Consider the following 27,386-nt stretch of genomic DNA (forward strand, 5'->3'; position numbering starts at 1 on the left):
AAATGAAAGAGGTTTAATTGGCTCACAGTTCCACATGACTGGGGAGTCCTCACAATCATAGTTGAAGGTGAACGAGGAGCAAAATCACGTCTTACATGGCAGCAGGCAAGATAACTTGTGCAGGAGCTCCATTTATAAAACCATCAGATCGTATGAGACTTATTCACTACCGTGAGAACAACACAGGAGAACCACCCCATGTTTCAATTATCTCCACCTGGCCCCACCCTTGACACATGGGGATTATTACAATTCAAGGTGAGATTTGGGTGGGGGCATGGCCAAACCATGTCACCGACGAAAGGACTAAACTTTGCACCCAAGGAAGCACAGAGTAGAGCTGGCAGAGTTATACGAGCAAAGACTTAGAGAACCACAAGGAAATTACTTCCAGAAATGACAGAAATCACGTGCAGCTTGACCTGAACAAACTGTAATAGTAGCACTTTTTTCATATTTATCCAAATTCCTAAGAGAATGGAGTCTCTGACATTTGATTTCCATGTAAATATAATTAGAAAATAGCAACAAATGGATGAGCATCAAATGTAAAAATACTTGGGCCTACTATACAGATAGGGAAACTAAGTCATAGGTAAAGAACAGATGGGACTGAATCATCTCTGGACACCGGTGAAGAGACTCCTTTGGACTTGAGATCAAACTCATTTTCTTGTCTTTCCAATCAATCAACAAGAATTTACTGAGACTCTATTATGTACTGAGTACTGAGAGAGCTGTTAAAGTAGTGTAAGAGATGTTCTCTGGCCTCCTAGAACCTAGCAACTATTTGGAGAATTGAGGCTAGCAGAAGTAATTGACACTTACTGACCACATGATGGATTCCAGACATTGCTCTGGGCACTTTCCATACATTACTGCATGGGTTTCTCAGAACAACACTGTGAATTTATTGTTATGCTCATTTTACAGATGAGGAAGTTGAAGCCACAGAGGGTATGAGTAGCTTATCTGTAGTCACAGAGCTATCAAGTGGTAGACCCACAATATGAACCTATCTATCTGGCTCCAAATAACATCACTGAAAATGATCTCCATGGTAAAGATGATGTTGCCAAAACTCAGGTTCTAGGATACATGACATAAACCACTGGTGCTGCAGCAGTCCAAGGGAGAGGGAAGAACAAGAGCTGGGATGGTCAGGAAAGGTGACAGAAAGAAAGGAAGATTGGCCTGGGCATCAAGGCTGGGCAGGCATGGTGGACAGCTTAGGGTGCAGCAGGAAGGAGAGTATGGGGTGTAGCCTGGGGCCAGGAATGAGCATGCACTGGATGGAGGATGATAAAGGAAGGGTTGGCTGCTCAGAGGGCTTTTGACTAAAAAGGTTTGAGTCAAAAGAGCTTTGACATCACATCACTACTGCCTTCTTTATGGGGACCCCATCTCCAGAGGCTAAAGCACAAACCACAAAATCTGTAGTTCCCATCTTATTCAGCTCTGCTACTGACTTTTTCTATGATTCTAGATACTCCTGTCTGAGTCTTAGTGTCCTCAAAATAAAATTAGTGCATTGGGTGAAATAAGCACTATATTATAGTTCCCTTAAGGTTAAAAAAGTCTACTGTTTTTATTTGTATCCAAAGATTAGAAAAAAAATAGAATTTATAAAATATTTTTCAGGACCATGGCCAACTTGTCTCTCAGATCTAGATGGACTGGCAGATGCTTGTCATAGGACAAAGGTAGCAGATTGCTTTCATCCTCTTAAGACCCTAGAAAAGATAGAGAGGGCTGGCGTTCTCATCCTGAAGCCTTGGTGCCGCGCCCAGTCATCGTTAGTTCCTGTGAGTTGGTGGGCAGCAGAGCAACCAACATCAGGCGCGAGGGACAGGAGGCTGACTCGCCAGGCATTACTGATGCAGTTTTGTCATATTATTTTCCAGTTCAGAGGTACTACTTTGTCTGTTGGTTTTATTTTTTTAATCTCAAGTGAAATTGGAGAGAAATATTATCTTTTAAAATGATATAAATGGTGGGGGTGTTTCTTCTCAAATCAACTGTTGTATTGGAAGTTCCCAAAGTATCTATGATAGAAGAAGAAAGAGGAACTAGTCAAAATAGTAAGTGCTACTATAATGGTTTGCTGAATCAGTTCCATAGGCTGATGAAACACAAAGTTCAGGCTATTGGCTTTCCTTCTTATCCTAGTATTAGAGTGATTTCTCCAGTGGTTCCTGGTGTCAATATCATAAACCTTGAATGGATCAATCTCTCTCAAACACACACACACACACACACGCACTCCTGTGCAGAGGGTTCTCAGTGACCATAAGTCACTCAGAGTGGAGCTACTCCTTCCTCCAGCATCAACAATGACTCCAAATGTCATGCTTTATACAAATTCAGAACTCTCTGCTTGTCCCTTAACTTTTTTTTTAATCAGAGCATATGACTGTTGAAGTTGGTATCTGGCAAAATTAAAACATTTAATTTAGGGGACAGAACCTATAACCAAGGTGTTTGCAAAGTCAGTTCAGTAAGATTCCTTGGGCTAACTTGATGTATGAAAGGCCCAACGAGAAAAAGAATCTTTTCAAACCCAGAAGGCAACTTCTGGTCAGCTATCAGGCTGGAGACCCCTTTGGATCTTGTGGGATGCATTTTATGAATTCATTGAGACTGTCTGTATCTTTGGTCGACTCTGTAAACATCTGATTGTGTTTGACACTTACTGACCACATGATGGATTCCAGACATTGCTCTGGGCACTTTCCATACATTACTGCATGGGTTTCTCAGAACAACACTGTGAATTTATTGTTATGCTCATTTTACAGATGAGGAAGTTGAAGCCACAGAGGGTATGAGTAGCTTATCTGTAGTCACAGAGCTATCAAGTGGTAGACCCACAATATGAACCTATCTATCTGGCTCCAAATAACATCACTGAAAATGATCTCCATGGTAAAGATGATGTTGCCAAAACTCAGGTTCTAGGATACATGACATAAACCACTGGTGCTGCAGCAGTCCAAGGGAGAGGGAAGAACAAGAGCTGGGATGGTCAGGAAAGGTGACAGAAAGAAAGGAAGATTGGCCTGGGCATCAAGGCTGGGCAGGCATGGTGGACAGCTTAGGGTGCAGCAGGAAGGAGAGTATGGGGTGTAGCCTGGGGCCACCATGAATCAGTTCCATAGGCTGATGAAACACAAAGTTCAGGCTATTGGCCACCATGATTCTGTTCCTTTGGAACCCAACGATTTTTCTTTCAATTTCTGTCCCACAAATTCATCACAGGTTCAACAACAAGCAGGCTTATTCCACAATCATCCTCATAAGTTTCCCTTATACATTAATGTTAGCATCTGGTGTTACTCTATTTAGAACCTTAGTGCGAATATTCTACTTAGAACTCTAGTGCTTCAGCTTGGTCCCCACTGTTTCATTACCCTGGTGTAACTTTTCCCAAGCCCAAAAGTCTCTCTGACTCTCCAAGAATTCTGTCTTTAGTATTCAGCCACATTTCTACTCCTAAATCAAGCTCTAGTTCTTGAGGTTCTCCAGGCTGTTTTCCTTCTCCATAAAATGGGAGTAATGAGTGTACCTACCTTGTAAGATTATTGTGAGGATTAAATATGTCAGTATACGTGATGCACTAAAAATATGTGGCCTGTTGCAAATGTTCAATAATTGTTCATTATTATCTTATTGAGCTACATGTCTTGTTTACTGGGGGCAATAGTTCTCATTCACTGTTTTTCAAAGTGTTGCTCCTAGTTCAAAAGAATTTGATAAAGTGGGTAAAGGAGAGAAAGCAATACAAGTTTTCTTTCTGATTTTGAGCCTTGATGATTAGTTCTCAGGCTAATTTTAAACATGAAGATGATTTAGAGGAAAGACTAAATACTTTCCATTCAGTTCAGGTCTGCTGGGTTCAACACAGTTATTTTCATGAAAGGACAGCAATAGCACTATTATGTTTATTTTTAAAATAGATAAGTAAATCTTTCTTCCTCCCAGTGTCTCATGAGAATAGTGTGAATTCACAGGGACGGCACATGGAACCATTATGTTCTCTTTACCCAAAATGGATACAGGACACATTAGCAATCTTAAGATGGAGAAACTGGGCAGAGAGATTGACTTAGAAGAGATGAAGATAATTTAATTTTAGATATGTGGTAGTTGAGTTAAAAATAAAGCATTTGGATAGAAAAATCTTTATGAAATTAAGAATGTGAAAGTATAGTGAAAGAAATTAGAATAAGAAAACAGACACAAAAATTTTCAGTGGTCTAAAGCTGATCTCTAAAACCATGAAAACAAACATCTCCCTTGGGAGAGAATGCAGAAATAGAACATGAGGCTCCGTTATCCCACTTTCATGTAGGATGTTTTTAAGCTCAGAATACTTTTGAGATTGCTCTTTGACTTCTTTTTTTTTTCCAGAAACAAAGCCATGGGCAATGTATGCTGGGCTGTTAGGGGGTGCCATCATGATTCTCATCATGGTGGTAATACTACAGTTGAGAAAAAGAGGTAGGTGTCTGGCAATAAAGAGATTCTTATCACACTCTCTGTGGTAAGCAGGGGACCTCTCCCCACAGGCTCGGACTTGATCTCACCACTTTGGTTTTCTGCATGGGGCCACCTTTGCAAAAATAGTAGATAAACATATCCTGGGACCTTGCTTATTTCAGTCTAATTCAACATGTCTTGATCCCCTCTACTAGGCTATGGAGAGAAATAGAAGAGCCACAGGTTTCCAATGTGAGAGACATTATTCATATAATTTCAGTTTAGTGTGACTAGCACTGCTGTCAAGGTAAATACAGGATGCTGAAGAAATGTACAAGAGGTTTAAGAGTATTCACTGGGAACAGAATTCAGAAAATTCTTGGATCTCATCCAAAAAGTCACCAAGGTTAGAATGAAACCAATAAGGCACAATTATTCCCCTGCAGTTTAAGTGCCTAGAAGTACCATCCCCTGTCCTCTCTTCCAGATGTCCCTATGATTCAATATCTCAGGGCATTGTGCTCCCCTCAGCCACCTTGACTACTACCAACTAATACTGGAGTCAAAATGTCCTGACCCAAGACCAGGACAGATGCCCTGGCTGCCTTCCGATGGTAAAATAGAACTTGGTCCTCAGAACACTGAGCTGATGACTGATTTCATTCTCAAGTAGATCAATGTCATCTACATGCAACCTTCTTAGAAAAGCCCTTACCTCAGCACTCTGATGTTGGTTTTGCTTATATAAAAAATCTAGATCATAGCACAGCGACCTACTTGTGTCTCATTTCCTCCATCTAAGAGTTAGCCAGGCAGGAGGGATGCGTGATTCAGATAGAAATTAGGTTGACAGCCTATCGGGCTGGGGGTAGGGCAATTACATTTAGCTTGTACTATAAGGAAATAGTGAGATTTTTGGATGTTCAGGATGAGAAAACTGAACTGAACTTATCCACATTACCTACCTAGCAAAATTGCTGGCATCCTACGCCATACTCTTTCCTCAACTACACTTGGCTTATCACATGGTTATGCTCTAAGGAAATAGTTCTCCCCATCCCACAATTCCCTACTACCTTTCCCAACACACATACCCATCCTCACCACATCCCCATTTACCATTTGTCCCTCGTAAGTTAGCAACACACAAAACTCTGCCTCTAACTTGTGGTAAAATTTATATTTAGTTGCTGTACCTTTCACAAAACCTTGCTAAATAAATTTTATTGGCAGCTTCTAATGATATAATCATCAGAATGCAGCCTGATGCTGAAGGCTTTTCAATGGACTCTTTGGCAATTTCATGTCCAGGAGAATACATTGATTAAGAATGTGGGTATAGGCATTAAATAAACTTACATTCAGATGTAGATTTTGCTACTGACAAGCTGTGTGATCAAATGACTTAACTTCTCATCTGCAAAATGGAGGTAATATTAAGTATTTCATGGTATTGTGGTGAAGATTGGTATCAATACACGGAAAACACTGAACACAGTGGTTCCCATTGATGGGTGATAGATAGATAGATAGATAGATAGATAGATAGATAGATAGATAGATAGATAGATAGACAAATCTCTTAGTGTAGATGAGTTAAAATGGCAATGTTTAAGTGCTATGACCAGGAGAGGCTGCACTAGAAGCATCTGGAAACAATACCTAGAACAGATTTAAAATATTTTAAATCATGGTAACATAAGACTTTATGCTTCAGGTAAGAACTGAAAAGGATATTAGATACTCTACACCCTCACGTTACAGTTATGGTAAGAGAAAAGACCCACTGAGATGATGTGATTTGTTCAATGCCACTCAGCTTATGATGGCTACAATGTAGATGTTCTAATTTTAAGGCCAAGACTTATTCATTAGAGCCTAAGACCTTGGTGACTTGTAGTTGAGTTGAGTTTACTCCTAAAAACCTGTTCTTGCACTGGGGAAAATAATCTGAGACTAAATTATCTTGGTCCAATGATCCTTTTAAGCAGCAACAATCAACCTCACCTCTTCCATCTGTCTGACCATTTAGGACTGTCCTCCCAGTTCTACATTTGAGTCTGAGCTGACCTGCAATACTGAAAGTCTTTGAGGACTGTAGTCTGTTCTCTACTCTATTTGTAGCCACTGCAGCACCTAGGAGAGTGCTGGGCAGGCATGTCTTACTTTGCAAACACTTGAAAGGACTAACGTGCACCTCCTCTGCTACCTCCAACTGCTTCTTGAGTCCTCCCCTCCATTTTACACACACACACACACACACACACACACTCCTCAGTCAGAATCAACTCTGACCAAAAAGTGAAGTTGAAACCACCAGGCACACCGTACTCATACCCATGCAAAAAAAATCCCATGTTGACTTTCCTTGAATTCCTGGAACTTCATCAGTGGCTGCCCCACATTTCCTCCCCAAGACTCCCCACACCCTCACGCAGCACATTCCACCATGCTCACCACATACACACTGGGCCTTTCCCTTCCAAAGAAAAATGTGCCTCTCCTAAAAATGCTATTTCCTCAGAGACGTGCCCTTTTTTTTTCTTTTTTTTTTTTCTTTTTTTTTTTTTGAGACAGATTCTTGCTTTGTCACTCAGGCTGGAGTGCAATGGCATGATCTCGGCTCACTGCAGCCTCCGTCTCCTGGGCTCAAGCAGTTCTTCTGTGTCAGCCTCCTGAGTAGCTGGAATTATAGGTGCATGCCACACGCCTGGCTAATTTTTGTATTTTTAGTAGAGACAGGGTTTCCCCATGTTGGCCAGGCTGGTCTTGAACTCTTGACCTTGTGATCTGCCCACCTCAGCCTCCCATAGTACTGGGATTACAGGCATGAGCCACTGTGCCCAGCCCAGTTTTTTAAGAGAATAAATTAACTGGTGTTAAAATAAGTCTATCCTAAAGGCTGTGATTTCCTCTGGGTCTAGCCTCCATTGCTTCTGCTTGGACTTTGCCCATAATAAACCTCCATGCTTCAGTCTGCCACTTTCTCACCATCCTTACTGCCGCATGATGTATACAAAGGATACTGTGCAACTTTAGAAAGAATGAGATAGGTCTACTGTGCCAGCATGAAAAGTGTCAAGACATTTTTGTTTGTTCGTTTTGTGTTTTTGTTTTTTGAGACGGAGTCTCACTGTTGCCCAGGCTGGAGTGCAGTGGCGCGATCTTGGCTCACTGCAAGCTCCACCTCCCGGGCTCATGCCATTCTCCTGGCTCAGCCTCCCGAGTAGCTGGGACTACAGGCACCCGCCACCACACCCGGCTAATTTTTTATATTTTTAGTAAAGACGGGGTTTCACCATGTTAGCCAGGATGGTCTCGATCTCCTGACCTCGTGATCTGCCCGCCTCGGCCTCCCAAAGTGCTGGGATTACAGGCGTGAGCCACTGCGCCTGGCCTAGCGTCAAGACATTTTAAGTGCAAAGATCAAGTTACAGAGAAGTGTGTGCAGAATGACACCATTTGTGTGAAAAAGAAAAAAGCCTATATAAGTATAGCAAATATCCAGAACTGCATTGTCTAATATGGTAGTCACTCGCCACATGTGGCTTTTTAAATTTAAATTAATTTGAATTAAATAAAATTTAAAATTCAGTGGCATTAGTCACAGTTAAGGTGCTCCATAGCCCCGTGTCTGTAAGCTGTATTAGACATTGCAGATATGGAACATTTCCATCATCTCAGAAAGTTCTGTTGCACAGAGCTGATCTACAGGGATATACATCAAATGTTTAAAAATGGTTTCTTCTCTTTTTTCTCCACTTCTTTTCACAGGTATTGAGAAATATGGTTTCTTCTGGGAATGAAATTGGGTTGGTTAATGGGGGAAGGGATTTATACTTTTTATATATTTCTTCGCAATTTTTATTTTATGATGAGAATAAATTACTCCTATAATTTAAAAAGAAAGCTTTTTAAAATTGGCTAACAATTAAAATGTTCTGCAACTTATTAATTTCCAGAGACCCTAGGCCCTGAGCAAAATTTCCAGAGGCTGGGCAACAGAATGACATTGTTGCTTTATTTTCTAAACAGTCCCAGTTGGAACATCCCTCTTACATGTCCCCCCACCCTTACCTCCCACACATCAATTCCCCCAGAAATAGGGAGGTGAGAAAGCTGCGAGTGAAGCAACATACTACCAGCTGGAATATATAAAACAGGTATAAACAACTAGCCCTGCCCTCAAAGAACTTAGAATCCTATTAGGAGACCAGATATACACATTGAACAACAGAGATTAAAGTAATTGAATGAGACACCAATGAGAAAAACACCTAATGCATATTGGGCATTTGTTATGCATCAAGCAATGTTCTAAACACTTTACAAGTGATATCTCATTTAATTATCACAACAGCCCCACAAGGCAGGTATTTCAAATCCCATTTCACAGATAGGCCGAGAGTGATCAAGTAACTAACCTAAGACAATACGACAAATGTGCAGGCAGGTTGGGACTCAGGGCTTTGTTTCTATTGTACCCTTGGGGAAAGTGGGTATGCAAAGGACAGTAAAGACCAGACAGGTCTGAGTAAGGAGCTCCTGCTGGGGACCAGAGGGAGATAACCATTATGGTTTCTTTTCACCAGGTAAAACGGACCATTACCAGACAACAATGGAAAAAAAAAGCCTTACAATCTATGCCCAAGTCCAGAAACCAGGTGTAAGTTCTATATTTTGTTTGAGATGAACCTGTCCTCTTTCCTATAGGATTCCTGGCCAGTCTACCTTGCTTGTTGGACATTCACAGTTTTCCATCCAGAGCAGAGGAAAGTAGGGAACAGGAGTCAAGAACAAGAGTTCTCGTAAAGGTCACTAATAATGGGTAACACTGGATAATTTTCTGGTCATGTTTCTTCATAGCAAAAAAATGAAGAAGCTGGAAATAAATACTGTATGTATGTATCTTTCCAGCTCTGGCATTCTAGGAGCCTAGGGTTCCATGTTACTCAATTATTTCCTTTTCTAGGGAAAACAGTGCAGGCTTGAGGAGAGAGGAGAAGGTTTGGAAAAGCTATTGTGTGACATGTTGTACTGATCCAAGTTTAGGCATTTACAAAGTGCAAAGGTGACAAGGAAGGTGGGATCTTCAAAATTCTAGCTAGAGTGTGGTTAAAGAGATGAAAGATGATATATAGATTGGAGATGGAAGAAAGCATTGTTGAGTGATCATCGGACTAAGAAGTGAAGGATGGAAAACCGGATACATGGTGAAGTTGAGAAGCAGATATGGTAGAAGGAAGGGATAGAGACACTAAAAGCGTCATGGTTAGATGTAGAGACACTGTTGTTTTTCAACGTGAAGGCAATTCTTGGTATTGTATAGGCCAGAATCTGGCCATTTGGGGTGTAGGAAGAGGCAAATTCTTGAGTAAAGGATGTGAAGGTAAACACGGTTTTGATTAGTACCTTAGAAAATTGCATCAAAAGATAGCAAATGCACTTCTGAGAACCAGGAGATGGACTCCTGGACAAAGTTCTTATTTCTGCTGTCCCCTAGTGGCCTGGAGGGTTTATTACACAACCCAGCTCCATCCTTCCCTCAACTAAACTCCGTTTACATAGATGAGAACCCCAAGAGTAACCCTTTCCCCCCATGCTCTCGTCTGCATATTTAGGTAACCAGGTTCATCTTTACCATAGTGTCTTCCCTCACTACTCTATCCTATGCTGCTAGCATCCCTCTTTTTTACTGTGAAGCATGACATATGGTAGTCACTAGCCACATGTAGGTTTCTAAATTTAAATTAATTTGAATTAAATAAAATTTAAAATTCAGTGGCATTCATCAGTTCAGGACTGTCCTCCAGTTCTACATTTGAGTCTGAGCTGACCTGCAAGACTAAAAGTCTTTGAGGACTGGAGTCTGTTCTCTACTCTATTTGTAGCCACTACAGCACCTAGGAGAGCGCTGGGCAGGCATGTCTTACTTTGCAAACACTTGAGGGGACTAACTTGCACCTCCTCTGCTACCTCCAACTGCTTCTAATCACACTTTGAGTCCTCTCCTCCATTTTACACGCACACACACACACTCACACACACACACTCACGCATATGCACTCCTCAGTCAGGATCAACTTTGACCAAAAAAGTACAAAACACATTAATGTCAGCTCACTGAATTACCCTTAAGTGCATATCTCAATATTTGATAAAGCAAGTCTTCCTAATTTGTTTTTCTGCAAAAATTTTTGGCTATTCTTGTTCCTTTGTACTTTCATATGTATTTTAGAATCAACTTATTAAGTACCATAAAAAGAAAAAAATTTATTAGAATTGTATTGAGTCTACAGATCTGTATGAGGAGAAATTACATTTTTCAGTATTGCCTGTTTTTTTGTTTTGTTTTGTTTTGTGTGTTTGTTTGTTTTACAGAGTCTTGCTTTATCGGCCAGGCTGGAGTGCGGTGGTATGATTTGGGCTCACTGCAACCTCCGCCTCCTGGGTTCAAGTAATTCTCCTGCCTCAGCCTCCTGAGCAGCTGAGATTACAGGCATCTGCCACCACACCCAGCTCATTTTTATATCTTTAGTAGAGATGGGGTTTCCCCATGTTGGCCAGGCTGGTCTCAAACTCCTGACCTCAAGTGATCTGCCCACCTTAGCCTCCCAAAGTGCTGGGATTACCGATGTGAGCCACTGTGCCTGGCCTCAGTATTGAGTCTTCTAATACCATAAAACTACCACTCAGATCAAAGACTAGAACATTGCCCATACTTCCTGAAGGCCTCCTGTGCCACTTCCCAATCATTACTTCCTCTCTCCGCCCCAAAGATAACCACTATCCTGACTTCTAGAAATATAGTTTAGCTTTTTCCTTTTTTATCTTCGACCTTTATAAAAATTGAATTCTTTATTCTTTTTTCTCTCATGTCTGATTTATTTTGCTCAATATTATCTTTATGAGATTCACACATGTCTTTGAATTTAGATATAATGCATGCTTTTTCATTGCTTCATAGAATATAAATGTATGAGTATACTAGAGTTTATTTATCCAGTTGACTGTTGATGGACATGTGGGTTATTTCCAGGTTGAAGCTATTATGAAAGTTGCAGCTGTGAACAGTCATATGCAAGCCGTTAAGTGGATATGTGCAAATATTTTTGTTGAATATATACCTAGATATACCTAAAAGTCGAATTACTGAATCATAGAGTATGCATATCTCCAAATTGACTAGATAAGGCGGAGCTGTTTTTCAAAGTGGGTGTATCCATTTACTTCTCTATCAGCTACATATGAGAGTCTCAATTGCTATGCTTTATTTATTTATTTATTTATTTTTGAAACAGAGTTTCACTCTGTTGCCTAGGCTGGAGCAGCAGTGGCAGGATCTTAGCTCACTGCAACCTCTGCCTCCTGGGTTCAAGCCATTCTCCTGTCTCAGCCTCCCAAGTCGCTGGGATTACAGGTGCGTGCCACCACACCCGGCTCATTTTCGTATTTTTAGTAGAGACAGGGTTTCACCATGTTGGCCAGGGTGGTCTGGAACTCCTGATCTCAGGCGATCTGACCGCCTCAGCCTCCCAAAGTGCTGGGATTACAGGCATGAGCCCCTGCTCTCGGCCTCAATCGCTCTGCATTCTAATGAAAACTTGGTATTAACAGGCTAATTTTAGTCCTACTGTAGGATGTGTCTTATTATACTTTTATTCCACATCTCTCTAATTATTAAGGAAGTTGAGCAACTTTTCATATGTTTATTGGCCCTATTAAACTTTTTTCTTAAAGTGCACATTTAATCTCTTGCCCATTTTCCTTTGAAGTTTAGTCTTTCTTCTATGGACTAGCGTATGCTTTTCATATATTTTGGATATGCTCCCTTTGGCAGATATGTCAGCAAATACCTTCACCTATCTGTGGCTTGCCTTTGAAATTTCTCAGAGATACCTATTGGTAAAGAGAAGGTCTTAATTTTGTTGCAGACCAATTTAGTCTAGTCCTTTTCAAGCATTACTGGATTTTATTTGCTACTATTTTGTGAAGAGTTTTGTTTTCTACTTATGTTTCTGAGTGAAATTGGCCTGTAATTCTCTTGTGTAATGCCTTTTTTTTAAAGAAGGCACTGCAGTGGCTGGTATATAGCATTCTTCTGAATATATCTAATTGGGATACAAGTTGAGGTAGAAATATTTAAAATATCCTTAAAAAATAAGTAACAGAGTTCTTCCTGGGCTCTTCTTTAATCACAAGCCTCAGATGGATCCCAAAATGACAAAGAGCTACTCTACCTAATACCCACATCATGGTAAAGTTGGTCACTCTCCTGTTAAAAATTCAGACTTTAAGAACTGGAAGGGACCTGGGGAGTCATGCCTAACGAGTGGGGTTTTGATATAAAGATTTATGCTAATTCACATAATGAGTTGGGGTATGTGTTAGTTTCCTAGGGCTGCCGTAACAAATTATGAGAAACTTGGTGGCTTAAAACAACAGAAATTTATTCTCTAACAGTTCTGGAGATCAGAAGTCCAAAATAAGGAGCCACATCCTCAGGGCCACACTCCCTCTGGAGGCTTTAGGAGAAAATCCTCTGCCTTTTCCAGCATCTGGTGGCTCCAGGCTATCCGTGGCATTTGTTGGCTTATAGTTGTTTATTTGCAATTTTTGCCTTCATCTTCACATAACTTCCCTCTCTGTGTCTTCTTTTTTTCCGTCGCTTGTAAGGACACTCATCGTCAGACTTAGGATCTATTCTAATCCAGGATGACCTCATTTTGAAATCCTTATCTTGACATCTGTGAAGACCTTTATTCAAATAGTCACATTTTGAGATTCTGGGTGGACATATCTTTTGGGGCCACAGTTCAACCCACTACAGGGTGCATTTCCTTTCTATCGTTCTTTGGGATTTGGGGGTAGAATTGGTCTTATTTCTCCCCTTAAGTATTTGGTAGAAATGGCTAGTAAAGCTATCTGAGACTGGGGTTTCTTTGGTGGAAATTTTTTTAAGTTATATTTTTATTATTCAATTTTCTCCTCTACATATTAGTGAATAAGTTTTTTCTGTCTTTTTAGTGGCTACCCTAGAAATTGTAAAATATGTCTTTGACTTACCAAAGTCTAATGTTTACTTCTCTCCTGCATAATATGTTAAGTCCACAATAATTTCACCTCTTGATTTATGTGGCTGTTTTGTCATTATTTGAATTTCATATATATTTTAGACATATAAGACATAATTATTATTGTTTTATATACAAAATATATAATTAGACTTACCCACATTCTCACAATTTTCTTTGTTCATATTTGCAATGTCTTTATTATGTCATTATAAATACTGTAAGAATGTAGACAATTATTTAAAAACTAACAATGCCTTTAGTCTTTTTGGAATGGTTATAAAATAATCTTATAAAGAATATAATAACATGAAAATCACTTAACAAATGTTTACTGTGTGCTAGGAACTCTTCTAGGACTTATCAGAGCTACTATCTCGCAGAATTAATTCCAGGGGCCACCATTCACAAAAGTTATGAGAAAATAATGCCCCTGGAGTTGCTTGTAAATGATGTTCCCTAAAGATGTACAAATCAGTGATCCTAACAGAAGATGACAAGATACAAAAACGTACTAACTTATTATAATTATGTTTAAAATAATCCCCTATGCCTGGATAAAGATCCTGAAGTCAACATTTAAGCACACACATAGTCTTAATAGGACGATGGGTGATTTCTTTTACATATTTTTGTCTTTTCTAAAACTTCTAAATTAATGTTAAAAATGTAAGTTTATTTGCCTTCTTCCTTCTGCCTCTAGGTCAGGTCATGCTAAAGTTCTCCCAAACAGGAAGACCAGCAGAGGTTGCATGTGTTGTTCATGCCTTTTAATCTATCTCATTACTGCAAGAAATTCTTCCTTAAACTCAAAATTTCTTCAAAATGTATTTAAGAATTATATGGGATCTTGAAAGTCATCTATTTGAACCACCCAATCACTGCTTGAATTATCTGCTACAACATTACTTCCAAAGTGTTGCCTAGCTCCTTTTTACTGAAATATAGTTTGTGAACAAGCAGCATTTGCATCACCTGGGACTTCATTAGAAATGCAGAATCAGGCCCTGCCCCAGATCTTCTGAAGTAGAATCAACCCTTTAGCAAGATCCCCAAGTAATTCATATGCATAATAAAAGTCAGCAGCACTGGTTTAGACCATGCCCAAGCACTTAAAACTATAGGAGTTCATTGCCTGTCAAGGCAATTTATCCCTCATTTGAGCATCTTTTACTATCAGAAAGATCTTCATTATATTGAACCAAAGTATTTCCCCCAAATCCTAATCTTTGTTTAAACCTGAAACACTTTACAGGCAAATCAAATTCCTTTTCTGTATGGCAATTCATCAAATATATGAAGAGAAACATTATGTCCCATCCCTTTTTCCTCCAATAAACTTTCCTAATTCTTTAACCCTTCCATCACATAACAAAATTCCAAGCTTTCTCGCATCAAAACACAAGTGGTGTGGTTTCAAGTCTGGCTCTATACCCAGGGAGAGTGGACAGCAGCATTATCCCATAACCAGTGTCCCCGAAAAGTGTTGAATTAATGACTTCCCTATTATAAGGGATGGCATCCGCATCTTACAAGGATGTGGTCTCAATTTACTTTGAAGTCTTTGTCCAGGTATTGTGGATTTTAATTTGTTCAAAGTAACATCAACAAATATCAACTGAAGGGTTTATTGTTATGCGTCCCACACTGTTCTGTGGGGAATACAAAACTATATAGCTTATTTCTCAAGGAATGTGTAGACTGGAGAAACAACATATAAATATATCAGAATGTTTTAAATATAGCATAGAGTGCCATAAGGTATAAATTAGACTTTAAATACCTGAGGAATTTAGGTAAAGGATAGGTCATTATAAGTTGAGGTGACCAAAGAAGAATAGTGATAGGACATGTACCTTAAGTTAAAAGAGCTTAAGGTAGGGGACTCCTGGCTTTGACACTTCTTGCATGTACACATTAGGAAAACATTTGATCTTTCTGAGCTGTAGCGTCATCCTCGGTGAAGTGTGAGTAACAGTATTTAACACATAGAGTGGTTGTGAGGCAAATGAGAAGACATATGTGAGGAGGAGGAAGAGTAGGAATGGCAGTGTGGGATGCAAGAACTCCGCATGTAGCCGGTGATATGAGTGAGATGGACTAAATGCTGTTGCTATTCTGTCCCCTCCAGCTGCTCCTGTAAGAGCCACACCAATTTCAGTTTCTTTTGAGGAAGACATTTAAAACATCTGGGAAGCATTAACAATGGATGAGGCTGCCTTGGGAGGTTGTGCACTCCAAGACACCACTTGGGGAGTCCAAGCAAAGCCTGGGGAATTGAGTTCCAGAGAATTTGAGGCAGAATTCCCACCTGAGAAGGAGGTTGAACCAAATGACTCAAAGGAATGTTCTGCCTCAAGGCTTCTTGAGTCTGTGCTTCTCCATCAGAGAGATGGATGAGAACTAGCTCTCTCTGTTCAGCTAATCTGCTTTCTTTGCTTCTCTCGTAGCCTCTTCAGAAGAAACTTGACCCCTTCCCAGCTCAGGACCCTTGCACCACCATATATGTTGCTGCCACAGAGCCTGTCCCAGAGTCTGTCCAGGTGAGGCATCTCTCTGCCTACACTCTGTAGAGGGGGAATATATGGAGGAGGGGAAAAGGAGGAAGTTTTTTTTTTTTTTTTTTAAGATGGGAGGAGGGAGAGGATCAGGAAAAAATAGCTATTGGGCAATAGGCTTAATACCTGCGTGACAAAATAATGTGTACGACAAATCCCCATGACACAAGTTTACCTGTGTAACAAACCTGCACATGTACGACTGAACTTAAAAGTAAAAAAAAAAAATTTAAAAACTAAAACAAAAACAAATTAAATGAAACACATTGATGAGTCCTGGACCGGGGAAGGTAGGCCACAGCATGCAGGCAAAAAAGAGTCTCTGTGGCCTTGGTTTTCCATTTCCATGAAACCCCCAACACCTGCTCACATGGGGCCACTGCTCACTCCCTGCTGGCCAGTGTTTCTCTGAGAGTTGTCCAAGGACCACATCAGAATCAGCTGGCGTACTTGTTAAAAATAAAGATTCCTAGGGCCTTCCATCTAGGATTCTGTTAAATGAAAATGTCTATGGAGAGTAACCAGGGACCTACATATTAAAAAACCCACACCCCAGGTAATTCTGATACACACTCAAGTTTAGGAACAGCAGCTGGAGTCCAGGAGTTCTCAACTCCAGCTACAAAGCGGAATCACCAGGGAAGCGCTGTAAAAATGCTCATGCCTAGACTCTGTCCAGCCCCATTTAATCAGAATATTTAGGGGTGGAGCTCTGCATAGGTGTTAAACCTAGAAGAGAATATGAGGTGCAGCTCAAAATGAGACTTGCCTGTTCTACCCTATCGCAAGATCAGCAGGGACTAAGTTTACTTGTGACAGGAATCTTTCCTTTGCTGAATGAACAGAAATAAATTCTGGGCTGAAAGCTTTGGTCCACTTGGGCTGTTTCAGAAGAGAGCCCAGGATTATAGAGGTACAAAGGTCACACAAATGCCTGCATCCACCTTATTTTTCAAAGCTCTTACCGCCCACACACCCACCCAGAAGTGCCTGGGCAGGTGTCCTATTTCAAGATGAACTCCATCTTCAACTTGAGATCCATTCTCAGTACACTGTCATATCTAAGAGGGAAGTAAAAATATAAACCTGACTTCAAAAGCTTCAAAAAATATATAGATTTTTAATGAAATTTACTTAAGGACAAAACCAATATGCTATAGTTAACACTTTATGGAAAAACCTCTTAAATTCCCATTCTCTTTTATTTGTTTCTTTGACATGAGAGATCTTTGCGCATAACCCTCTTCTCCCCTTCCTCTCCCCTACCAATACCACTTTTCTCTTCTCCCTTTGAGTCCCGCTAGACTTTTTAAAAACTCAATAATTTACAACTCTCTTGGCTTCCGCAGATTGTGATCCATGCCTAACAGCAAAACAAATGGTTTGCCTTACAAAGGGATGGAAGGGGAGAGGGCAAAGGGGGAGACAGGGCATTGAGTGCTGGTCCTCAGATCATGCTCCCCATAATGGCATGCTTATGCTTGGAAGGGAGCTGTGGCCCTTGTTGCAGGTGGAGAAGCAGTGTGGGTACCCAAGTGCTGCCCCAACAAGGCCCTGTCTGTGACAGACCCTGCACAAGCCGTGATCTCTAAGCCCCTTTCCTTTTCCTCAGCAGCGCTGTTTTCATTTGCATCCTATGAAGTGAGTATCCAGTCCCTCCACTCACAGACTTCTGCTTTGTCCCCAGGAAACAAATTCCATCACAGTCTATGCTAGTGTGACACTTCCAGAGAGCTGATACCAAAGACCCAACAAAGGGACTCTCTGAAGGAAAATGGAAAAAACAAAATGAACACTGAACTTGGCCCCAGGCCCCAGGTTTCCTCTGACAGACATGCTACACATCTGTACCCTTCTTGGATCAACTGCCTGGTGATGTTTCTTCCACATACATCTGTGAAATGAACAAGGAAGTGAGGCTTCCCAAGAATTTAGCTTGCTCTGCCGTGGCTGCAGGCGCAGGACAGAGCGTTACTTGATAACAGCGTTCCATCTTTGTGTTGTGGCAGATGAAATGGATAGTAATGTGAGTTCAGACTTTGGGCATCTTGCTCTTGGCTGGAACTGGATAAGAAACACCAAAGACTGAAAGCCAGGACATCTGAGTACCTATCTCACACAGTGGACCACCAGTCACAAAGTCTGGAAAAGTTTACATTTTGGCCGTCTTTACTTTGTTCTGGGAGCTGATCATGATAACCTGCAGACCTGATCAAGCCTCTGTGCCTCAGTTTCTCTCTCAGGATAAAGATTGAATAGAGGCTGAAGGGTGAATTTCTTATTATACATAAAACACTCTGATATTATTGTATAAAAGAAGCTAAGAATATCATTATTTTATTTGCAAAACCCAGAAGCTAAACAGTCAATAAACAGAAAGAACGATTTTGAGATCTCTGAGTTTTGAACAGTGGACTGGAAACCATGTAAGAGTCTTAAAAGTCCACTTCTGTGCAAATGGCATTCAGTTTTAAAGAAAAAAGTAGCAAATGTTTGATGGTGCTGTTACAAAGGAGCTTGGAATACTAAGAGGAACTTGTCCCATGGTGATTTTTCACTTCTCAAAATGATGTTTAAATCCCAGTTCTCTGTTGATTCCCTTGAACAAACCTGGAACCTCAGCTAAGACTCTGTGACCAGATTCTGAACGTATTTTATATCCAGGGCTTCAAGGGGGTATTGCAGGTCAAGGTCTTTCCTTGGCACTTTCTACTCCCTGCATACCTCTCCTCACACTAAATTTATCTTCTAGTAGAAAATTAAGTTATTTTGGTCTAACAACTTCAAATCATTGAATGCTCAATAACTTATTTTGCAAGCTGCAGGCAGAAAGAGCCTTTTTTTGGTAAAGTCCTATGTTTTTTCCTATTCTTTGCTTTCAGACAAGCTGTCTTCAATTTAAGCTCTTCTTGTTCTTATTGGTTCTTATATAAACTTGGCAAGTGCTGTAAGAAACAGCTACTATCATACAATTGCATAATAAGGGGCACAAACTTCCCAGCTCAAAACTCTGGTCCTTATTGCCTTGTATCTTTCCTCCTTTATGTGGTCAATTCACATTGTAAGCCTGTTGCTTAGTGCATCTCGTTTCTTGGTATCAACTTCTTTAATAGAGTTCTTGGTTACAATCAACAGAAGCTGGCTTTGGCTTTTTAATGTAGAAAAGGAACCTATTGAAAAGATACTGATTGGTTCCAGTAACTGCTAGAAGGTTCTGCAAAACCGTGCTTTGAAAGTGAGCAGGAAAAGAGGAGACTAGGCTTTGGGGGCACAGCCAAAATTACAAAACTAGCCCAGGGATGACCATCCTGTTCATGCACAGCCACTGTCCCCAGCACTAGGCACAGACTCTACCACTGCCTCACTGTCTCTGCTGGACTTGGAAACTTGATATTACTGTTACTGCTGCACTGTCTGCCATGAAAGTGAATTCTCCAGGATGCTTCTTCATCCTTTCATCTCTAGCTTATAATTCAAAGTCTGGAATTGAGTGGTCAATCCTAGGTCACATGTCCATGTCCTATCTCTGAGGGAGGCTGGTAATTGAATATCTGGCATTTTCCATTTTCACTTCTTGTGAATTAAGGAATTCTACAAATAATAGAAGTGGGATTCAGGTGGTAGGCAGACAAAAATGCCTCACAATTATACACTATGCCACCCTTGTATAACCTTACCCTCATTCACTGTCTACTCTCAAAACTGTGGAGCTACTAACGAAGATTTGTAAACGCTAGGCTTATGAGCACCCATTCCTTTACTACAACTCAGATTGTTCTAGAAGCTCAGTTCCCAGCACTTGGGTTTTTCCAGTAGCTGAATTCTAACTGATGGAAGGACAGAAACAAAGGGTGAAGAAGAGGCTTTCACTTCCAAGTATCCTGAACCCCTGGGCTCAAGACCTCACTGGGGAGGGAGTCTTTTGGGCCTCCCACCAAACATCACTGGCATTATGCCTCTCACCCTAGACCATGTTTACAAGTGGGAAAACAACCCCTTCTGGTGATACATTCACCACTCTCTGGTTTCCCCCAAAAGGGAAACTATGGGGAGCAGGAGCTTGCGTTTTCCTCAGGCTTAAAACAGTAAGTTTTCCCCGTGTTTCCCTTCTAATGCTGTTTTCTTTTGACCAAGCATGTCTGAATTCTAGAGAAGTCAGGAGGAAAACACACCCATTCTCAGTTTGAAGGGACTGATGTTCTGAAGTACAACTGGGCATAGTCCCAGGCTCTTCAGGACGCTTCCTCCTTTCACACAGCGGAGGTGTAATTATTACAGGGGGTGGTGTGTGCTGGCTGAGAAGCCACTGTGAATTGATTCTTCTTCCAAAGTTTATGTTTCTACTTTTCAGAAATGAATAAATTACAACCAGTCCATCAAGGAAATTGCACTTTTGTCTTGTGTTTCCTAAAGGATTTATAACACAGTAGCATGGCATGATGTGTTTCCTGGCCTTATGTCTCCATGCCATAGTTATGAAATGCTGAAGGAGGCAGATTTGATCAGATAGGATGTGAGGTTGTCCTTTTCCTGGAGGTGGACAAGGGTTAGCTTGGCATCCCTTTCACTAAAGGTCAGGAAACACCCTCCACATGGAGAACTGTGTTGAAAGGATTGTTTAATTTTTGTCACTGCCAGAGTAATTCCCTTCCCTGAACTCTTCCAAATTCCCCTTGTGGACAAAATCTAGAGCAAGGTTTCTCAACTGCCACACTAATGACATTTGGGGCTGGATAATTTTTTTGTCATGGGGCTGTCCTGTGCACTGTAGGGTGTTTAACAGCATCCTTGGCCTCTGCCCACTGGGTTTATAGCACATGCCCTGTCCTTGATTGTGACAATCAAGTGTCTCCAAACACTACCAAATGTCCCCTGCTTGGCAAAATCTCCCCAAGTTGAGAGCCACTGATCTGGAGATATGCTGGCCCCCTGGTGAGCTTTGAGAAAACTAAATACATTTCTATATACCTAAATACATTTCTAAATACATTCTATATAAGAAGTAGTCTGTCAAAGGTGGCCACCTGGTCACTTAAGCATGGCCCAAACCTGCCAATAACAACAAAAGCTACCTAAATATTAGAATTACCTGGGTAACTTTTAAAAAATAGTGATGACCAAATCTAACCTGAAACCAAAATGAGAGCTGGGTTGAGGTCTATAGAACTACCACCTTAGAGATTATACCACAGAAAGGATTTTGTGATGAGTTTCACACACCAGCCACAAGAGGGTGATATAGCAACACGACCTACCCAACCTTAGTATCCCCACCACTTCCTTGTATCTAAAGGATGTGGACTTAGTCACAGACTGGCTGAAACTGCCGCTGGTTTCTCAGTTCTTACAGGCTGCAAGGAGATAAGGAGGCCAATGTGGATTAATGACAGGCTCTAAAAGGTTAACTGTACTAAGTTTATTTCACAGAAGACTTCTAGTTCTACTCAATGCTTCACTTATTCAACAAAGTTATTAAGTTCCTACTAAGTGTTTGAGCTTGTCATCCAGCAGGAGATACAGAGAACACAGACAATTGAAATATTATGACAGGTAGATCACTATGTGATCTATTGAGACCCATTGGAAAATAAAAGAAGATGCTATTAATAATTACCCTGGGGCAGGAGATGGCAGCTAGGAGGCAGGACTAACTTGCAACTCTCACTCAGAAGAACATGTGTGAAGACTCACATCATGAACTTTTGCTCCAAGAACCGTTGCAGGAATATAGCAGGAAAACTGAAAGAATTCACAGACCCTTTGAAAGAAGTGGCTTGCCACCATGAACTCAGTGAAATAGCTGAAAAACTGTGAGTGCCTAAAGTGTGAGAGGGGGAAAGTCCACCTCTGAACACACATCTTCACTGGGGAAACCTGAAAATCCAAATAACAGGAAAAGGATTTAACTTTACCTAGAGCTGAAATGAATTTAGAGAACCAAGCAAAATATAGAAGTAGAAGAAGCAGTGGGAAGAGCCCTGCAGGCACTCCTGGTCCCCTGGGAAGTCCAGGAAAGTCATTTATAACTTTATCTCACAGGGGTCCTTGGGGACGGCTGCCAGTGGAATTGGGGAAGGGCCACAGGGAGAAGGAAACTTCCAGCTGAACTTTGTAGTAACTTTGACTGAGTATGAATTGTCCTGGCAGGATCTGTGGAGATGAACAGAAAGTGCAGATACGAACACAGAAGCCACAGTACGCAGGGAGGGGTGAGGCCTGAAAGCCCTGCCTGCCTTCTCAGCAGAGAGGATAGTATCCCAGGGCAACATCCCAGCCCTGCTTACCAGAGGCCTGGATATAAATTTGACTCTGTCAGTTACTGGGGGAGCATGGCGGGAGTGAGACTGGCCTTGCTGGCTCTGTGGGAGTGGGGTGAGGCCTATCACCGCTGGCTTTCCCCCACTTCCCTGGCTACCTGTACAAAGCAGCAGAGGCAACCATAATCCCCCTGGGGAACATAACTCCATTGGCCTGAGAACCACACCCCCATACTCCACAGTTGCCACGTTAAGCCCTGCCCAAGGATAGTCTGAGCTCAGACATGCTTAACTCTGCCCCTACCTGATGGTTTTTCTCTGCCCACCCTGGTAGCTGAAGACAAAAGACATAATCTTGTGGGAGTTCTGTGGCCCTGCCCATAACCTGAGAAACCCAAATACTTATCCAGGTGACCTTAGAGCAAGTTTGTATTCCCCCTATACTGCTGCAGCTGATGCTGTCTTGAAATTGCCACCTTCTGGCTGGAGGCCAATCAAGTCAAGCCATTACAGCAACTCATAACAAAGCAGCCCTGCTCCAAGGAAGGAGAAAACAACAGCTAATTCCACTACTTGTAACATCCTGGCTAACCAGAGGTCCTGAGTCTGTCCACATGACAACTTCACTGTGAGTATAACCAGCATTTGAGAAAACCCGCGCACTAAACAAAACTACAACCACGGACTCTCACAAAATCTGCTTCACTCCCCTGCTACCTCCACTGGAGTAGGTGCTGGTATCCATGGTTGAGAAGCCTGAAAATAGATCACAACACAGGACTTTTTGCAGACACTCCCCAGTACCAGCCTGGAGCCTGGTAGGTCCACTAGGTGGCTAGACCCAGAAGAGCAATAACAATCACTGCAGTTCAGCTCTCAGGAAGTCCTATCTCTAGGGGAAAGGAGAGAGCACCACATCAAAGGATCACTCTGTGGGACAAAAGAATCTGAACAGCAGCCCTTGAGTCCCAGACCTTTCCTCTGACGTAATTGACCCAAATGAGAAAGAACCAGAAAAACAATTCTGGCAATATAATAAAAGAGAGTTCTATAACACCACCGAAAGATTACACTAGAAGATCCAAACCAAGAAGAAATCTCTGAATTGCCAGAAAAAGAATTCAGAAGGTTGATTATTAAGCTACTCAAGTAGGCACCAGAGAAAGGTGAAAACCAACTTAAAGAAATTTTTAAAATAACACAAGATATGGACAAAAATACTTCAGAGAAATAGATATTATAAATAAAAAACAATAAGAACTTCTGGAAATAAAAGACACACTTAGAGAAATGCAAAATATACTGAAAAGGTTTAACAATAGAATTGAACAAGTAGAAGAAAGAACCTCAGAGCTCAAAGACAATGCTCTTGACTTGACCCAATCCAACATACACAAAGAAAAAAAAAATTTTAATGAACAAAGCCTCCAACCAACTTGGGATTATGTTAAACGACCAAACATTAGAATAATTTGTGTTCCTGAGGAAGAAGAGAAATCTAAATTTTGGAAAACTAATTTGAGGAAATAATTGAGGAAAACTTCTCTGGCTTTGCTAGAGATCTAGACATCCAAATACAAGAAACTCAAAGAACACCCAGGTAATTCATTGCAAAAAGATAATTACCTAAACACACAGTCATCAGGTTATCTAAAGTCAAGATGAAGGAATGAATCTTAAGAGCTGTGAGGCAAAAGCATCAGCTAACCTATAAAGGAAAACCTATAAGATTAACAGCAGATTCCTCAGCAGAAACCCTACAAGTTAGAGGGGATTGGAGTCCTATCTTTCATCTCCTTAAATGAAGTAATTATCCTTACTTTAGCCTCCTTAAAAGAATAGTTATCAGCCAAGAATTTTGTACCTAGGAAAACTAAGCTTCATATACAAAGGGAAGATAAAGTCTTTTTCAGGCAAGCAAATGCTGAATTTATCACTACCAAGAGAATTTGCCACTACAAAGTCAGCACTACAAGAAATGCTAAAAGGAGTTCTAAATCTTGAAACAAAACCTCAAAATACACCAAAATAGAACCTTCTTAAAACATAAATCTCACAGGACCTATGAAATAATGCCACAATGAAAAACAAACAAACAAACAAACAAGATATTCAGGCAACAACTAGCACAATGAATATAATAGTACATCATATCTCAACACTAACAGTAAATGTAAATGGCCTAACTGCTCCACTTCCAAGATCCAGAATGTCACAATGAATAAGAATTCACCAGCCAAGTATCTGCTGTCTTCGAGAGACGTGCCTAACACATAAGGACTAACATAAACTTAAGGTAAATGGGTGGACAAATATACTGCATGTAAATGGACACGAAATTGAGCAGGAGTAACTATTCTCATATCAGACAAAACAGACTTTAAAGCAAGAATAGTTTTAAAAGACAAAGAGGGACATTACATAACAATAAAAGGACTAGTCCAGCAGGAAAATATTACAATCCTAAATATATATGCACCTAACACTGGAGTTCCCAAATTTATAAAACAATCACTACTAGATGTAAGAAATGAGACAGACAGGCAGTGGTGGTTGGCCGAATAGGAACAGCTCCAGGCTACAGTTCCCAGTGTGAGTGACACAGAAGATGGGTGATTTCTGCATTTCCAACTGGGGTACCAGGTTCATCTCACTGGGGTATGTCGGACAGTGGGTGCAGCCCACCGAGCGAGAGCCAAAGCAGAGCGAGGCATTGCATCACCCAGGAAGCTCAAGGGGTAAGGGAATTCCCTTTCCTAGCCAAGGGAAACCGTGACACACAGCACCTGGAAAATCGTGTCATTCCCACCCTAACACTGTGCTTTTCCAAGGGTCTTAGCAAATGGCACACCAGGATATTATATCCCATGACAGACTCAGAGGTTGCCACACCCACGGAGCCTCACTCACTGCTAGCACAGCAGTCTGAAATCTAACTGCAAGGTGGCAGTGAGGCTGGGGGAGGGGTGCCCACCATTGCTGAGGCTTGAGTAGGTAAACAAAGCAGCCGGGAAGCTCCAACTGGGTGCAGCCCACCATGGCTCAAGGAGGCCTGCCTGCCTCTGTAGACTTCACCTCTGGGGACAGGGCATAGCCAAATAAAAGGCAGCAGAAACCTCTGCAGATTTAAATGTCCCTGTCTGACAGCTTTGAAGGGAGTAGTGGTTCTCCCAGTACAGAGGCTGAGATCTGAGAACAGACAGACTGCCTCCTCAAGTGGGTCCCTGACCCCTGAGTAGCCTAACTGGGAGCCACCCCCAAGTAGGAGCAGATGGACAACTCACACAGCCGGGTACCCCTTTGAGACGAAGCTTCCAGAGGAACGACCAGGCAGCAACATTTGCTGTTCAGTAATATCCACTCTTCTGCAGCCTCTACTGCTGATACCCAGGCAAACAGGGTCTGGAGTGGACCTCGAGCAAACTCCAACAGACCTGCAGCTGAGGGTCCTGACTGTTAGAAGGAAAACTAACAAGCAGAAAGGACATCCACACCAAAACCCCATCTGTACGTCACCATCATCAAAGACCAATGGTAGATAAAATCACAAAGATGAGGGAAAAACAGAGCAGAAAAGCTGAAAATTCTAAAAATCAGAGCACCTCTCCCCCTCCAAAGTAATGCAGCTCCTCACCAGCAATGGAACAAAACAGGACAGAGAATGACTTTGACAAGTTGAGAGAAGGCTTCTGATGATCAAACTTCTCCAAGCTAAAGGAGGAAGTTCGAATCCATTGCAAAGAAGCTAAAAACCTTGAAAAAAGATTAGATGAACGGCTAACTAGAATAACCAATGTAGAGAAGTCCTTAAATGACCTGATAGAGATGAAAACCATGGCACGAGACTATGTGACAACTGCACAAGCTTCGGTAACCGATTCAATCAACTGGAAGAAAGGGTATCAGTGATTGAAGATCAAATGAATGAAATGAAGTGAGAAGAGAAGTTTAGAGAAAAAAGAGTAAAAAGAAATGAACAAAGCCTCCAAGAAGTATGGGACTATGTGGAAAGACCAAATCTACATCTGATTGGTGTACCTGAAAGTGACGGGGAGAATGGAACCAAGTTAGAAAACACTCTGCAAGATATTATCCAGGATAACTTCCCCAACCTGGCAAGGCAGGCCAACATTCAAATTCAGGAAATACAGAGAACGCCACAGAGATACTCCTTGAGAAGAGCAGCTTAAAGACACATAATTGTCAGATTCACCAAAGTTGAAATGGAGGAAAAAATGTTACGGGCAGCCAGAGGGAAAGGTCAGGTTACTCACAAAGGGAAGCCCATCAGACTAACAGCAGATCTGTCAGCAGAAACTCTACAAGCCAGAGGAGAGTGGAGGCCAGTATTCAACATTCTTAAAGAAAAGAATTTTAAACCCAGAATTTCATATCCAGCCAAACTAAGTTTCCTAAGTGAGGGAGAAATAAAATCCTTTACAGACAAGCAAATGCTGAGAGATTTTGTCACCACTAGGCCTGCCCTACAAAAGCTCCTGAAGGAAGCACTAAACTTGGAAAGAAACAAGCAGTACCAGCCACTGCAAAAAAAATGCCAAAATGTAAAGACCATCGGTGCTAGGAAGAAACTGCATCAACTAATGAGCAAACTAACCAGCTAACATCATGATGACAGGATCAAATTCACACATAACAATATTAACCTTAAATGTAAATGGGCTAAATGCCCCAATTAAAAGACACAGACTCACAAATTGGATAAAGAGTCAAGACCCATCAGTGTGCTGTATTCAGGAGACCCATCTCACATGCAGAGACACACATAGGCTCAAAATAAAGAGATGGAGAAAGATCTACCAGGCAAATGGAAAACAAAAAAAAAAAGGCAGAGGTTGCAATCCTAGTCTCTGATAAAACAGACTTTAAACCAATAAAGATCAAAACAGACAAAGAAGACATAATGGTAAAGGGATCAATTCAACAAGAAGAGCTAACTATCCTAAATATATATGCACTCAATACAGGAGAACCCAGATTCACAAAGCAAGTCCTTAGAG

The 27,386-nt window shown here is 41.2% G+C and overlaps 1 protein-coding gene across 2 annotated transcripts in view; it reads left to right on the forward strand.

The window, feature by feature from the left end:
- The window catches only part of SLAMF1 (signaling lymphocytic activation molecule family member 1), a 37,422-nt gene extending 18,920 nt beyond the window's left edge, over positions 1–18,502 (forward strand). The window contains exons 4-7 of one of the 2 annotated variants that reach the window (XM_011967256.1): positions 4,411–4,500; positions 9,072–9,145; positions 16,004–16,096; positions 17,799–18,502. In XM_011967256.1, the coding sequence (XP_011822646.1) occupies positions 4,411–4,500; positions 9,072–9,145; positions 16,004–16,096; positions 17,799–17,849 (308 nt within the window). In that variant the 3' untranslated portion in view covers positions 17,850–18,502. The remainder of the gene's footprint in view (positions 1–4,410; positions 4,501–9,071; positions 9,146–16,003; positions 16,097–17,798) is intronic. The other variant, XR_001004590.1, reaches the window with a different exon arrangement.
- Positions 18,503–27,386: the final 8,884 nt, after the last annotated feature.

Source organism: Mandrillus leucophaeus, unplaced genomic scaffold (genome assembly GCF_000951045.1).
Source record: "Mandrillus leucophaeus isolate KB7577 unplaced genomic scaffold, Mleu.le_1.0 Scaffold1195, whole genome shotgun sequence".
NCBI classification, from domain to species: Eukaryota; Metazoa; Chordata; class Mammalia; order Primates; family Cercopithecidae; genus Mandrillus; species Mandrillus leucophaeus.